General features: G+C 35.6%; 1 protein-coding gene across 1 annotated transcript; it reads right to left on the reverse strand.

The window, feature by feature from the left end:
• Positions 1-5,926: 5,926 nt before the first annotated feature.
• On the reverse strand, positions 5,927-15,752 carry LOC105059263 (protein VASCULATURE COMPLEXITY AND CONNECTIVITY). The gene is made up of 3 exons (XM_010942496.3): positions 15,570-15,752; positions 12,194-12,396; positions 5,927-6,696 (listed from the first exon to the last, which is right to left on the reverse strand). The coding sequence occupies exons 1-3, from the start codon at positions 15,663-15,665 to the stop codon at positions 6,378-6,380; spliced, it is 618 nt and encodes a 205-aa protein (XP_010940798.1). The 5' UTR covers positions 15,666-15,752; the 3' UTR covers positions 5,927-6,377.
• Positions 15,753-17,470: the final 1,718 nt, after the last annotated feature.

The raw sequence follows: 17,470 nt of genomic DNA on the forward strand, positions 1-17,470 counted from the left end.
AGCTCCGTATCATCGAATAAAATATATAAAAATAATTTATTCGAGAATCGAAGGAATGTATCGAAAGATACACCTTCGTATCGAAAGATACGCCTTCATATCGAAACTTACTAATATTATTTTATTTTTTTTGTTACAGGATGCTAGGATATCCAGCTCTCATCCACCAACTACTGAAAAAGAATGGAAGGAGGAGGCAGACAATGATGAGGATCAGACTTGATTTTTTTTTTTTGATGTATTATATTTTTTGATATTGATTGTAAAAAAATTATATAATTTATATTTTTAATATAATATAATTAATTTTTAATTTTTATTATCATATTATCTTTAGATTTTAATTACAACAGATATTAGGAACCATAATTTATTATGATTAATTAAAATAGATTTTAACAAATATTTTTATTAATTTTTTAAAAAATTAAAATTAACTATTAGCGATGATATTAGCAACGAAAAATATCATCGCTAATACTTATTAACGATGGTATTAGCAACGATACCATCATCTTTAATATTTTTTTAAAAAAAATATTTAATTTAAAAATTAAAAAATTAGCGACGGTATTTTTTGCCGCTAATAATTATTAGCGACGGCATTAGCTATGAAAATGCCATCGCTAATATTTAAAAAAAAATTTAAAATTTAATTTAAAAATTAAAAAATAATTAGCAACGGAGTTATTGCATCGCTAATAGTCATATTAAAGATGGCGATATTTTTTATCGCTAATAAGGATATTTAGTGATAAATTTTTTTTAGATTGGCTATTACGATGAAATTAGTGATGGTGATGTTATTAGCGACGGTAAATAGCCATCGCTAATAGTTTGGATTCTTGTAGTAGAGAGCCAAAATAAATTATTGTAAGTAGATTGAATTAAGACATTGAGATGGACATGAGGCTAATCAAATAGGATAATTCATCCAACAAACAATATAGGATTTGGCCATTATGATAGATATGAGTAGTGGAGGACAGTTGGTATCAGTTGCCAAGACTATTGAAGATGGAGACTAAATGCGAGCTACTATTAATAGAATGAGTGATTACCACATGATTTATCTTCTAGTATATATGATAGCTTGAGATCTAAATGAAAGTTCCTTTCACTAATCAATGAAACCAATTTACCTTCAAGTCATCCTTGATTTTATCTTTAAATTTCTTACTTTTATTTTCTCAATAGGACTCTAATTTAGTAATAAGAGTAGTAGTAGAGTATACTTCAATGTTTGCCCTGGCTATATCCTATATTTTCTTCTTTCAAATGGATGAATTTGATGATAGTGTAAATCCTTAAAGATCCAAGCATTTGAACCCATGCTACTCTCATCGCCATCCTTTCATTATCCCTTTTTTGATTAATCCGATGCCTATAGCATGCTTGTGTATATATCCTTACCCAGCCATCGGGCTCATTACCACTCTCAGTTATCTTCCAAATGAGAGAAAAAGTACCAATAAGCTTTCAAACATGCCCATCTCTCTTCAGATGGAACGAGGAAACAATCATACATCTCCAAAGTACTAAAATATACATGAATTTAAGAGAAAATATTTGATGGAGTGGCATGAATGAAAAAATAAGTCAATATATAGTTTAGTGTTTGAACTGTTAGGTAAAGGCTAACCATAAGAGGCAGCAAGGCCACTATAACCCCTTTCTATTCTAGTTTGGAAGTGGGAATATGAGAAATTCTTTATACACCGCCTGCGATGTAGAAAATCCGATATGGAGTGCACCACTTCCTTCAATTAGATCACGTAACCATCGCTTTCCAATGCACATTTAATGCCTGTGAATTGATATTTTTATTTAAAAATTTTGTATGATGAAAATGCCCTTCATGACTTCCTGATATCTTGTATGACTTCTTGTCATATGACTTTCTGTGAATATATATGACTTTCTATCATATGATTTCGTATGAATATATATGACTTCCTGTCATATGACTTTTTATGAATATATATATGACTTCTTGTGACTTTCTATAAATATATATGATTTTCTATAAATATATATGACTTTCTGTCAAAATATATGATTTCTTGTGGATATACATGACATTCTGTAAATATATATGACTTTCTATAACTATATATAATTTTTTATCAAAATATATGATTTTTTGTGAATATACATGATATTCTGTAAATATATATGACTTTCTGTGAACATATATATATTCACAGAAAGTCATATATGTTCACAGAAAGTCATATATATTCACATAAAGTCATATATGTTCACAGGAAGTCATATATATTTATAGAAAATTATATATATTCACAGAAAGTCATATATATTCATAAAAAGTTATATATATTCACAGAAAATCACTCACAGCAAATCATAAAAAGGGCTTTTTGTGAAGAGATATTATAATTTTGGATAGGGATATTTTTATCATATAAAATTTTTAAATAAAAATACCAACCTGCAGGTATTAAATGTACGTTAGAAAGCAGTAGCTACGTGGTCCAATCAGAGGAAGCGGTGCACTCCACATCAGATTTTCTACACTGCAGACGGTGCACAAAGAAGTACTGTGGGAATATAGAGATATGGATTTGTTTCTGGGCTACTATGGACTCCAGGAGGAAATGATTTTGTTTCTTAACATATTTCTTGTCTATTAAAGTCATTTTCTCTAGAAAGGCTAACCAAATTGTATATTGATAAAATTGTTAAGCTCCACAAGTCTTCAATATCTGTTATATCTGATAGGGATACAAGATTTGTCTCTTAGACTTTTGGAAGAGTCTGCATCAAGCCTTGAAGACTAATTTGAGATTCGGCATAGCCTTTCATCCTCCAACAAATGCATAGTTAGAAAGAATAATTCAAACCTTGGAACATATGTTAAGGGCATTTGTATTGAATTTGAAGGGATTAAATGCTTACTTCTAGTGGAATTTTCTTATAATAATAGCTATTAGGCTAACATCCAAATAGCTCTCTTTCAAGCTCTTAATAGGAGGAGATGTAAAACCTCTATATATCGGGATGATGTTGGCAAAAGGAAGTTTTTGGGATCAGATTTTATTCAGCAATGGATAAGATTCAACTCACCAAAAAAATGGTTCAACTTAAAGTAGATAGTAGAGTTACAAATATGAGAGAATTAGAATTCCAAATAAAAAATTATGTATTTCTCAAGATATCCCCTTGTCACGCCCCCGACTCGAGATTTGAATCGAGGGTCATGGCAACCGCCGCATACTCATAGAATACTTTTTCCATAAGCATGCAAGGCATCTCATCATGATATCTTCACACAAAGTTAAATAAATTTTTTATTTAATATTTAATAATCAAAGCTTAGTTCAATTAATAAATCAAAACTCAATGTTCAAAGAAAATAACTGTTTGACAAAGTCAACACTAAAAAAAACTAAAAGACTTGAATCAAATCTGAGAAAATCCTAAATCAATGAGCTAAGTCCATCTCTAATCGCTCTCCCAACCGAAATCCCGCATCACGCTAATTTTCTGGATCTGTAAGAAAAACATAAAACTCATCATGAGCTAAATAGCCCAGTAAGCAGTGTATACCTTTAACTGAATAAATCAGGCAAATAATACTATACATATCGATTTACTAATAATAACAAATCAATATGTAATTTCATAAAATCATATTTATACTATCAATCATATATAAAAGTCAATTCATCATAATTTTCAATTATGCTTTTCATCTTAAATTCATCAATTTCTTAAGTTCTTCTTACCAACCATGACTATGACCACATTATCCCTGTGGCAGGGTCATAATACCGCGTATCTGCTTGCGGTAGGCTGCGAATCATCTGGCAGCCAAGTCCTTTGGAACCGCTGGTCTCGCTGGCGGTTTTGTCGCTGGTTTATCTAGCGACATGTCGCTGGTCTCACTGGCGACATAAATCCTCAGGACAGTCAATTGCCAACGTATATGCCCCCATTGGCGGGGTCCTCAACACAGTCAGGTTGTCAATTTCATATTGTCTTCCTATTCATATATTATTTTTAAAAATAATATAAATAAATAAAATTTGAGTCAAATCAATCATGTCATTCTTTGTGATCATACATCATCATAATAATTATTCAACAAATAACTTCAATCATAAATAATTTCTACAATTAACTTTAATCATAAATATTTTCAACAATTATTTCAATAAATAATTTTAATCAGAAGCATGCATAAATTTATTTAATTCAAAATTTTATCAGATAAATTCAGTAAAAGTAAACACTACTTACCTCAAAAGAAAATCCAACTAGAAATTTTAGGAATCTCGAAAATCCTTCTCTGAACCTGATACGTCAAATATCATATTTTATATCAAAATTTCATCGAATTAAAAATAACTAAATTGTTAAAATCTAATGTCCCCACGAGGATCAATTTGTCGACAGCATCCAGGGTTTTCGAACTAATCCATGGATACCCTAATTATATTTATTTATTTTTTTTGTTGGGCTTGGATCCTGATGTCATGGGCTTGGGCTTGGGCTATAACACCCCTACTAAGGACGAAATGAAATTTGGGGTCCAAGATAAATTGAGCTCTAGAGATGTGGGTTCCTTCAAAATTTTGGAAAGGATAGAGAAGTAGCCTATCACCTTGCTTTACTACCCTCTCTTGTTGGGATTCATAATGTTTTTTATATCTCCATGCTAAGAAAATGTGCTTGATCATGTGTGGAGCAACCAATAGACAATAAAGATCGCATCGTGAGACCATGCACCACCACATATGTCAAGGTTCGCTAGAGTAATCATTTAGACTAGAAAGGAATGTGAGAACTTGAAGAGGACTAAATGTTTAAACATGTGACTAGGAAAATAGTCTAGCTATTTGAAACAGAAATTTTAAAAAAATATTTATACATATATATGTTTATATTTGAAATGAATATTGCATATGTTCTACATAGAAAGAATTTTTTGAAATTATGGAGGAATTATAAAATATTTTATATAGCTATGATACTAATTATGTTGTATGGAAATCCCTATTAACTTGATTGGATGTAATTAAGTTGTAAGAAATATATTATCGAGCATTGTTCCTTAAATTCATGGATTTTTTTTTAATTTGTTATATGGCCAAATAATTGATTCAGAACATATATTATATTGCTCTCTAGTTTAACTATGATATGGGCCTAATAAACATGATACATCATTGGCTACTTATGCTCAAGAGCTAATTTTCTTTCAAACCTAACTAGTCGACGTTGATCGTTGGCATAAGTTGATTGAAGGTATTGCTTAATATTTAGAAGTAAATCTTTTTCAAACCTTGTCATTGGACTAATCATGATTGTAGTCACAATTTTTACAATCCACAAATTTATTTATTTTGACTATTTATCAATTTTGATGCTACACCAACACATAATTTCACAAGGATGAAGGTATGGTTACATAAATATATGCGTAACTTATAGAAAGCATAAATATTTACCCGTGTGCCACAAAGTTGAGTTGGGTTAAGCTGATCTAGGTCAAGTGGGGTTGCGTACAGGCTGCATTAAAGTCAGATCTGGGTTGTGTTGAATGTCAATTGTAACACTATCCAATCGAAATATATAATACCTCACTCCAACCCTACCCAGTGAACGGGAGGGTGGTAGGGGTTGAGGTTGAGCCTAACCCAAGTTTTCCCCCTAGACCATTTGATACTCCAGCAGTGGGTCTACCATAACTTGTGATTCCAAATTTGTGCTGCAACCAAACACACCTTAAATACTGTCGTGAACGCACAAACCGCTCAAGAGCTGCAAGCAGATTCACCGCAGTCAGAAAGACTGTTGCTGGGGAAGCAGGAAACCGGTAGCCAACCCTGGAGACAAATATTGCTGCCCCCACAAGAATACTACAACATCCATAAACATCAGTCCTGCATACAGATACACATTCCAAAAATTCTTCTCCATGTCTTAATAAAATCAATTCATGGCAGTCAAAATACTGTCCATCACTAACTAGCCTATAGTATTATCCATACATTACAATTTGAGTGCTGCTAGTGCTAAACCTGTATAGCTGTCCAACATTCGTACACTACTTCATTCCCAACAAACAACAAAGCACCCCTTCTTTCATCCTACATAAATATTTGCAACTAGCAAAAGCAGCACCTTCTTCCATGGTAAACATGAGTACCTCATGGCATAGCAAATATCCAACTCTGCAGACATATCCAGACCTCATGCAACAAGAGGACAATACAGTTCTTGAAGAAGGCAGTTTGTGATCTAGAAGTCATGTATTTCAGGTGTCTCTGTCTTTATACACATCACATGGCAAACTGAGAGAGCATAATGAACCCTACAGGATCAGCAAGATTTTCAGATATAGTCCATTTTCATGGAAATTGCTGCCTGTTATATGTATCCTCGTGCACAAAAACCGGTTGTGTGCTCTGCGGAGGGATCTGAGCATGCCCCATTGCAATGCCCTGGTTTCGCTGGGGATCCCAAGACTGCACATTCTTTGATGATGATAAGGCAACATAGTAAACGATCCCCAGAGCAACACTTGCGAGGGACATCACAGCCCCTCCAGAGAAAACTCCAGGCTTGACAACATAGCAATAGTTACCAAAATACATCCTTTCTTCACCATGCTGGTCGTTGAGTGCAGCACCAGTTAATAACAGAAGGAATGCTATTATAAAGGTCACCCTGCATGACAGCAAAACGCTTAGCTCAATCAGTAAAGTGCATTAATAGGTTGCCTTTTAGGTGGTTGCAATATCGGGAACTTAAGAGGTTCAAGAAATACACAATTAGTGAACCAAGATTAAACACAACTGTTATGACTAGTTATAACACTTCCAGTTCTTTCAAGTCAACAAGCATCAAAACAAATTCCAGATCAAGAGAACATCTTGATGTGACCCATAAAACATTCCTTACTTGGCATGTAGTAACAGAAAATAGCCTACATGAAAAGTCTAGAGATATCGACATCATATGTAATGAAGGACAACCAAACACCGACATTCCAGAACTTTGAAACTTCTCTCTTTATTTTTCTGACGATGAGCAAAAAATTGCTCTGGTGCATTATCAAAGCACCACAGATAAAAATCAAATTTCAAGTTAATGACAACATAACAAGTTGGATCCCTCAGACATAATTTTAATGCTACTGAAACTAATCTTATCAGCACCAGACAGAAACTATTGTTAGAGGATAGAGACAACAAGACCTGTAAGTCTTTTATGTAATAACCTTACTTCAATTATGACAAGATGGCATGAGAACTTTCAATGAGGTGTTTGTGACTTCTATGGCACAGTAACTTAGCATTTTGCATATGAAGAAGACTACAGATCTTCCTTTATCTTTACTGTTATTCTGAGATTTATCTTTGCCCAGCCCATGATCAAGGTGTACATGATTATTTCATAATTGTAGGAATGATTCACACCATTCTTTCCTTCTTGGACACGGAAAACTCCTAAAAATCTTAAGCTATCTTTGCTTAGAGAAATCAGCATTTCTCCTCCAAGGATTTATTCAGTTCTTCATGCTTACCCAACTATCTTTCTTGCCATGCCCCTAATTGAGGACTTCTAAATGAACCAGCCAGTCTTGAATTGGTTTGGATAAATAAACAGATAAGTAGTTCTTAAACTGTCCAAGCATACCATCTTTTGAAATTATTTCACTGACTAGCACTTAAATACATAGGAAAGATTCACTAAGCAGGACTGCTAGGTCTCGGAGGTCTGCTTAGCTAGTTCAAATCTCTGAGAAAATATTATGTTTAAAACTTTCCTTCTTTATATATCTAAAAAATTTTCATTAGGCTAGCCAACTAAAAATGCACCAAAGTAGCCAACAGGGACAGCTACCAGTGGGGAGGTGGTGCATACTTTCAATTTTTATGGCTTGAAAGAATCTATCATGGATAAGTTTATCTAAGAATGAGAATGAATTCAACAAACAAGCAAGTCAATATGATGGAAAGAATGGACAGGTATCAATATTGTGTACTTGTTAAACGTTTTCTTTTTCTTGTCTCACTTATCATGAAAGAGCAAGACAATTAATTGCAGGACTAGTCTATTTCATGCTAGAGTAGCATTCAGACGATGGATGTGTTAGAGCAATAAATTAAATTTGGTTGAAGAATAAGACAACTGATAGCTTAAACCTGTTATACAAAGAAATAATAATCATATGCCATTGGCCAGGAGCATAGAGTAGTGAAATATAGTTCCAATAATCCAATAAAGAACATATAGACCATGGGAGACCAGTCCTGTCATTGGAGAAGATCTATAATGCTTTTGCTTGTTCTTTTTAAGAAAGGGTACAAAAGTAATTTTGAAGCCTATGAAGGATGTAATCCATTGAAACATGAACCCACAAATATTCCCCAAGTTCTTAGTTTGAAATTAATTGCAAAAGAAAGTAACCAAACAATTTAAGCTATTTTAGCAATGGAAATGATAGCAATAAAGAACCTCATAATTCAGGAAAATTCACCAAGCTTTGGTACTTGCAAAAAATTCTAGCCCAAGTTGCTTTGGATAAATATAGAAGTCGGACATTGTCAAGCACACAGAGCAATTTAGAAAACAAAAACAAAAAAAAAAAGGCACATAGCATTAAGATAGTATCTCTATTTTTTGTTGGCTTCTTAATAACTAAGGAGTTGGCATCATCAAATTAATACAAGCCTCGACAAGGAATGGGAAACAACTCTCGAACAAGGAGGGCTTGCATGGTGGTTAATTATTTATTTTCAACCAACTATTAACCTAGAACATTCATGCAAATGAAGATCTGAGTTACCTGGACACTCATGTCTGACTAAAAAGGCATATTAGATACATATCTGAGTTGGAAAAGAATCAGTCTATCAGACACTTAGGAAGTTTGTTAATTGCCACTTTTAAGGATTGGCAAGGAGTTGAACTCTCACAACAATGAGTTTAACCTTCCATTTTCATGTTATAAGTGAGCATTCCTTCATTTCACTGATTGGCCGAGGATGTAGGCATTGAAAGTACTTTGGAAAATGTTACTTTTCTTATATTCCTAAGTCAATTGAGAAGTTTGAATGAGAAATATGTATACTGAAAGACCTTAACCAACAATATCTTCTTAATGTTTATTTGTTAAGTTTAAACAAAGAATACTACAGGTATAAATTATAATTTATTCTACGTATCCCTGTATCTCCTTTTCTCCTTCTTGCAAAATCAGACACTTGGACATGCATCCAAATCTGATTCTCATGTCCGTGTCCATGCATCACAGATGAAGAACAAAAAGATTGGATGCATGTCTGTTGTACATGCCAACTGGGCTTGATCCTCCCTCGTCTACCGGGCAGAAGTCCCAAGTTGAACCCTGATGGTGGCATTTCCATCTTTCTCAATAAGCATGTTACATGGTAGTGCATATACACAATTTTTTACATACGAGATATGTCATGCACAGCTGTAAAGATCCAAACTGGAGAAAATCTTCAAGAATATGATATAAATTTTCCCTAAAGATGCCACTCTCACAGCATTGGGTACCATTGAGGGTGCATTTCCAGATCATCCATTGTAGTAGTACAATTATCTAGATGGTCATGCCCCTCCATATGCTCACACAACTTCTGACACAGCCCACTCAATGCAGCTGCATGTATATTGGTTATATGCTGATAACACAACATGTCCACCCCATTCCCCTAACCCCCCCACCCCTCCTTCCCCGAAAAAGGGACAACACATCCCAGTTCCCAAAATTAAAAGAAAACATGTGCCCCTTCACCAATTCCGATCTCCCCACCCTTCATTTCTGATTCCTCTCTCTCCCTTCTTGATTTCATGGAGCCACCACCGAATAGACTGGCAGCAAGGATGTTGGCCCCCACAACAAAGCTGACAACAATGGGGGCCACCATCCTAAGCAAGCCCTTCTTGAGCTGGCATTGTCGCATGTACCAGCATGAAGGGATCACCACTTTGATGAGTTCAAAGAGGCCGGCATCAAACAAGAGCTCCTTCATGTGGGCCATCCGTGGGTGGCGGACCCACATGGTGGCATGCATAAACTACACATTGTTGGATCCGTGAGCTCCAGGTCCTATCCAGCTTGATGGAGAGTAGTGTGGGTTTCTTGAGGAGCACATGCTTCCCATGCTCAGCCACCACTGCCCAGTGCATGTAGAGGTTGTTGGGAAATGACACATAGACCTTGTCGATGATGGGTTGTCAAGGACAAATAATAGGAGCCACAGGCACAAGAGGTTATTGTCAGTGATGAAGAGGCAGGTTTTGTCAAGGGAGTGATCACCAATGGCGACAATGTTGCTGTTGGGGTGAGATGATGACCTGGGAGAACTTGTGGGTGATGGTGGTGCAACCCACGATGCCAAATCACATCGAGTCCTCAACCATTGCTTTTGCTGCTCTTCTAGTTCACCAAGTTTTGAGAGAGAGAGGGAAGATGGGATTATATGTGTAGAACATAGGAAGAGTTGGATGATAGACTTTTTACATATGGAGGATGGGGGAATCAGGAATCAGGATTTGTTGTCCTTTTTTGTTTTTTCTAAAGAGAGGGGGGGCACATGTTTTCACTATTATGTTTTGGAATACCTCTTCTTCTTTCTCTCCTTCTCCCCCTTCTACCAAGGATCGAACTCACGACCAGATGGATGCATGCTACCTCACATGCCATCAAGGTTGAGGACCTTAAGGTGCCTTGGTTTTTCACTATTATGTTATTCTTATGTAAGCATAAATGGGGCTGCATCGAGGAATGTGTAATATCACTCGTTGTGTGAGCATAGTAAAATGGCAAAATCATCCACAAAACTATATGGTGGAGGGTCCTGAAAATACACCCATGAAAGTGCCTAATCCCATGAGATTGACAACTTCAGGGAATTTTTACATAATATTCCCAAAATATTATATGTTAATGTTTTGTAAGGTTGAGGAGCACAAAGGAGCTAGAATTCTACATCTGTTAGTTGATGAAAGCTGGAAAACTTGGATATACTGCCTCATAGATAGATGAAAAATGTGTTGTATACATAAAAAATGGTGAGAATATTGTTACAGTTTTGCACACATAACACCTGGTGTCATCCATGTCCTCTCTCTCACTCGTGATCAAAATACCCACTGAACTAGCACCTCCATCCTTAGTTGCTAGAAGCAAGAGCAGTTACAGGAGCGGAAGTTGACAACTAAACCTTCATAAACCAGTAAGGCAAAGGAGATAACAGAGTGGAAGTCCAGATGCTTGCTTCCACCCTCAATGAGAATATATGCATAATCTAAATTAAGTTCTCCAAATTTTTGAGATTCTGTTCCCGTTCTAAATCTCACACAATTAGCATGTTCCATTATGAAGAATCCAATAACACCCCCACTCCTCATATGTATGTGTATGTAGCAAAATAAGAAACCACTCATGCATCACCAAACCCACTCTCCCACTGATTGTCGTACAATCTAACTTCCTACTCTTAAGAGTGAAGAATTGTATGCATATTTAAGAGCCATATTTATAGCTTGATTATTTTAACAAGACCTTCTAGAAGAGTTTCCATGAGCATGAACCAAAACATCACTAGTCAGAATTAGATTAAGTCAGTTTTCATGTAGTTCTCCCAGTTGAATTTCTTAAAAACAAACTGTAGTCCAAGAGCACAAAGAGAAACTAGTAGGAGACATTTAATTGAAAACCATTTCAGCACATTTAAATTACAGATGTAAAAGTGTCAAAGAAAATTCAAAAGTGCTAATGAACAATGTTAGCAAAAAACTGTTTAGGAGATGAAAATTTTAATCCATCATACTCCAGAATGTCATCTGATAGTGTACAAATATTGATTGATTGTAATATGAAGCCAAGCAAACCTCACAAATGAATACCATATTGAAGGAGAAATGCAGTTGAAGTATGAAATAAATATTCGAGAAGTTTGTATTTAATAAAAAGTAATGTGCAGTCATGCCATATCTTTTGAGAGAACCATCTTATAGCAACAGAGGTCATAATGTCCCACCAACAAGGTTCTAATCATGGACCTCCCACAAGGGAAATCCCTTAGCTTGGTTTTGGGGGGTGGGGGACCGGCAAGCTGAGATAACAGCTGTTAGTCACAGTCATGCGACATCAAAGTCAACATAAACTTCTAGTTCAGAAGATTACCAAGAAATAATGAAGGATATCAATGCTACAGTCCAGTTGGTGTCCAATGAATTTAGATGCTTCTTGCAACATATGCACCCAGTTACAGTGTTAATGATTGCCTGAGCCATCATTAGAGCTACTGCTGCTGTTAGGCCTAGAGCTAATGCTGGACTCCTTGGATATATACAATTCCCTGATATTGTTGTTCGAACATCTGAGGCCTGCAAGTTAAGGATCAATTAAACAAAAAATACACAAATTTGACAAAAAGATACCAATCTTATGACAACCAATTTAGAAGGGCCTTCCAATAACAACTTTTATATGCAAGTAAGCTACACCATCATATACAAGTCAATCAATAAGCAGAACAAGAAAGATTTCTGGAAGAATTTATTTACTCAAGAAAAAATTTAAATACCAAATGAATAGAAGACAATAAGCACTCTAGGATGGTGATACTTTCTCTAGTCCCTTTGATTCCAGAACTCATGACATCACATCTTAGCCTTAACCTTAACCAACAAGCCTCCTCCATCTACTTAGGGTAGGCTTCATGAATCATGGTATTACTCTTCAAGGTCTAAGATGATCTGCCACCAGCTCTCAACTTGATAGAAGCACTCTAAATTAGAGCTGAACTCACTGTCAAGGAAACTTTTGGGAAGAAAGCGGCCTACCATGAAAGCTAAAAGGCCGATCGGTGAGCAAAGAAACCTACCGTATTGGTTACACATTGTAGACTCATGCAACTAGGTACTAACCCTCCTTGGTTCTGGACTGGAAAAAACTATCCGTAGAGGAATGAGGAGACAGTATGAGATAGGTATTGCCTTATGCCTTTATCTCTGATCATAAATCATGACCCAAAATGAACAGTTAGAACACAAAGATACATAACATCTGCAATCAGCAAATCAAAGTTCAGCTTTTATATCAGTAGCATATTTGTTGTGCTTTTATACAGTTATGTACAAATACATTATTTAACTGGAAACTCCAAGAACAGAAAATAATTGCAGAAAACATCCAATGAAATTTCTTGGTTTTGATGCACACTATTATCAAGATCATCAACATATTGCACAATAAATAAATAAATAAATAACTAGAAATTGGAAAACATAGCATAGAACTCGAGAAATTATCAAGAACAACAGCCAGATGGTGGATCTGTGTGCTGTTCCAACAATCGATACTAAAACCTATACTACAATTCTATTCAATTTTTTATGGCGAATGATTATGATCAATACTAAATCCCTTTTCTAGAAAGGTAAAAATAGATATAGTGATAAATTACTTAACCTAGCAGGAAAAAAAGAAAGAGCATTGAGGTTACTAAATCTCAAGCTTACAACTAGGAATTGAAAGCTTCTGTAGTACATGACAAAAGCAAGAAAGATTCTTTTACTCTATGCATCCCAAAACTGAAGATAGAAGTAAGAAAGATTCTTTCTTCTTGATCATGCATTCATCATATTGTCTCGCTCTTGGCCCACTTCAAATCAAGTCAGGATGTAGACCATTCCACTATCACATGTACACCTTTCTAACTAGCAAACAAAGAGACGCACTGAAATATCCATGCCTTCATCAATGCGGTACACCTTTGATCCCTAGGGTAACTTCCTTTGCTTCTTAGATACTCAAACTTCCACTACCCATCACCCCTTGGTTGGTTATTCTTTAGTCTATGGCATCAAGGGTTTGGGTTCTTCTATTTCTTAGCTTGCTTGGATTCGAAATCCAATTGGCATGGCTTTGCTAGTTGCAACCGTCGTTTAATGGACACGTCTCCTCATGCCAGGATTACACACTCCATCATTTCATGCAATCACATTGATAGGAAATTCAAATCCTGTTGTTTAAAGCTCCATTAAGTACATTTATTACCATCATGCATGGCCCTTGTTACTTGTCTCATGTTTTGGCTAGTGCTTTGGTAATCTTTTAGGGTAAACACAATCTTATTATTTACTTGAGCTCACAATTCCTTCTCCATGATAAGAATTTTGATTCGCAAAATGACTCAAACTTATTACGAAAAACTCCTCTGCCCTGTTGGCATACCATATGGCAGAAGAGAATTGGTGCTTCATACCACACAAACCTGCCATGAATCACAAAATCCCATGGATCGCACAAGTCCCCTCCTACCATGGGGCAAGCCAACAATTAACAACTCCATCTTGGCAAAGGGTTGGGCCTTGTAGCATTATTCATTTGATATTTGTGCTGTTTCAAAATGACTCCCTATTTGTTTTATTGAAATACCTTAGGTTACTTCTAATGCCTACCCTGGTGCAAGCCAATTTGCATCCCCTTTGTATTTTTTTTTTCATCAACCAGCATAGGCACTTCTTTAGCCCAGCATTGAACTTTACTCACTCTGAACATCCATCTTCATGGCACACACTTTTGTATTCAACTAAGAAGTGTCTTCAAGGTCTTACAACCATATCTAGCACTGTTTCCTGTCTTGGCAAGATGAGTGAGTCCCTTAATCAGATATTGAGAAAGATATCTTAATACACCTCCTGCAAGGATGTCCAAAAATGTTCGAAAAAAATCTTCACGATGAGACAAATAGCATAATCATTCAAGAAATAAAACTAAATCCCTGGCAAAAAAACATAGAAAAGAAAAAACAAATTGGATCTTTGACATAGAAAGTACCAACCAGACAAAAAAAGAAGCTTTTGATATGGCAAAAAAAGTACTTCAGAATAAGTCTAATGGCATAAGCACTAGAAACCCCTTATTAAGGATTAAATACAGCAAAAACGAATTAATGCTCCCAAAAGGTAGGATATTTTGTCCAAAATCTAATAAAACTGAGCTTACTGAATGACCCAAATAACATGATCATCAAAGATTTATCTATGCTGACTAGAACCCATGTCCGTAACCTATGTTTTTTTTTTTTTTTTTTGAACCAAACTTCGAATGGAAAAACTTGGCCTTTAACATAGAAATTAGTAATCAGACCAAGCGGAAGAATTTGATACGGCAAAAAGTAGCAAAGAACATCTGCAACAGGTCTCCATGACCATCAAAATCCCCATGTCGAAGACCGGACCCCAACAGGAACAAATCGATGCTTCAAAAAAAAGAAAAGAAAAAGAAAAAGAAAAAAACCGATTCCCTTGAAAATTTAACCATCTAAACTTGATCAGCAACTCAAACAACATCCCACTCAGCGATATCCCATCATAGATCCAAACCAATATTCAAAAAATTAACAACTTCCAACGATTTTAGGAACAAAACCATCTTCCAAAGAAACACCCATGCAAGAGTTCGCGTCCAACGAACTGTTCACGGAGGGAAATCCTTATTATTACGGGAGAAGCATCAAACACCCCACTGTTTTTGGAGCTTTAAGGCTCACCTTGACCCTTGTCGCCTCCGCGGCGAAGCCCAGCGCGGCGGAGAGAAGCCCCAGAAACCCCGCTGCCACGCAAACCACCACGGCTTTCCTCTCCATCGCCCTCTCCCGCTCCCTCGCTCTCTATCTCTTCCCAACACTAGCTTTGCTGTAGCAGGCAAGGTATCCGGGAAGTCGAGCCTTCCTTTGGTTTTTATCTCAAATTTAAATTTATGAAAAACAACCTCTTAAAAAAAAAAAAAAAAAAAAAGACAAAATCCCTTTATTGACCAACGAAGTTATTTATCAATTAGATGCATCCTCCCAACAAGTCATTATCCTAAGAAGTATAAAAATTTTGCTTATGACCGCTAAAGATATTGTATTAAAAAATTTTAGTATTAATAATTATGTATTTACTTCTTAGGACTTCATATTATGTGCACATATCCATGAGAAAAATGGTTTCTTTTGGTAGGCAAGATAAAAACAATTTTGTTTTCCAAATGTCTACCTTTCTTTGTCATGTTCATGCTAGTAATAGTTCTAATTAGTTAAACAACCTTGGGGAAATCACATGCATTAAGTTTCGATTAGCAGAGAAGGTTAGACCTGAGAGTCAAATCACATCAATAGTTAGAAGGTGCCTGAGGATTAAGTGTAGGAAGATAAATTTATGATTTGCTTGCAAATATTAAGAATTATTTTATTGCAAGTATCCGTGCTATTGGACTACAATTACACTTTCAAATTTCTTCCAGCCCCGAGCTCAAGCGGACGAGGAAAGAAACGAACGGGTCGTTCACTGGTCCTAGAAAAACAATCCAAAGTGCCCTCGTTTGTTCCCGGAAATTACGGAATGAACCATTCGGCGATCACGGACGGTCACTGTACTACCTCCTGATCCCTGAACCGTCCCCGTCTTCTTTGTCACCGTTTTGGGAAGCACCGACAGCATTTTTATCCCACTAAGGATGAGGACGATGGGCGTCTCTCCATGCAAAAAATAAAATAACAGAGAAAGCTAGGTGTAGTGGGTCAGATAGGTGACTATCTGAATCCGCATCCGCATTCGTATTGTACTTATCTTAAAATAGGTTGGATAAAGTTAAATGGGATAAGTTGAACGAATTAATTGGATACACTATAAAAATTAAAATATTTGTGTACAAAAATTAATTTTGTGAAGAGAAATATACTGTGGTCAAATTTAGGGTGCATTTTATCATTATTTGTATCTCCATTGGATCCATTGCAAATCGAATAAAACTCGGACCCAATCTAGCTCCTAATGAGCTGGAGTAAATTGCCTTCGGATATCCACTCGTGTCATTTTTGTCAAACATTTATGGGTTTATATAAAATGAACTACAATCTTTGTCCAAGCAATAGGTTGTAGATACAGTGTTATCACTTATAATAGCCATAATAACTACTTCTAATATGCTATGTTGCATGTGCATAAACAAATATTAAAAAAATTGTCAAGAGTTTACACCGATATAATGACCTTATATGATGGAGATAATGCCTATTACTTGGCTTTTTTTATAGCTCACTAAAGGTGATGATCCTTTATCAAACCCCTTAATTTGGCACGAGTTGGGCACAAGGTTAATGGGTCGTAGTTGCACATATTTTAATTTGGATTTTTGATTGTAGAGGCTTGATCGATTTCATGCATATAAACCTATTTAATAATCATGTTGGTTAGGTAAAATTACAACATAAATATAAAAGTGCTCGATAAAATCTATAGGTTGCTTCATGTAGATTTTCTCATCTAGTTTTTTATTGAGAAATATTGTCTTAATGTCCATTTGATGTAATTCCAAATTTAGACATATGATAATGGCTAGGATAAGATGAATAAAGATAAATCTAACCACTAGAGAAAAGATTTTCTCATAGTCTATACCCTCATG

Source organism: Elaeis guineensis, chromosome 16 (genome assembly GCF_000442705.2).
Source record: "Elaeis guineensis isolate ETL-2024a chromosome 16, EG11, whole genome shotgun sequence".
In the NCBI taxonomy this organism is placed as follows: domain Eukaryota; kingdom Viridiplantae; phylum Streptophyta; class Magnoliopsida; order Arecales; family Arecaceae; genus Elaeis; species Elaeis guineensis.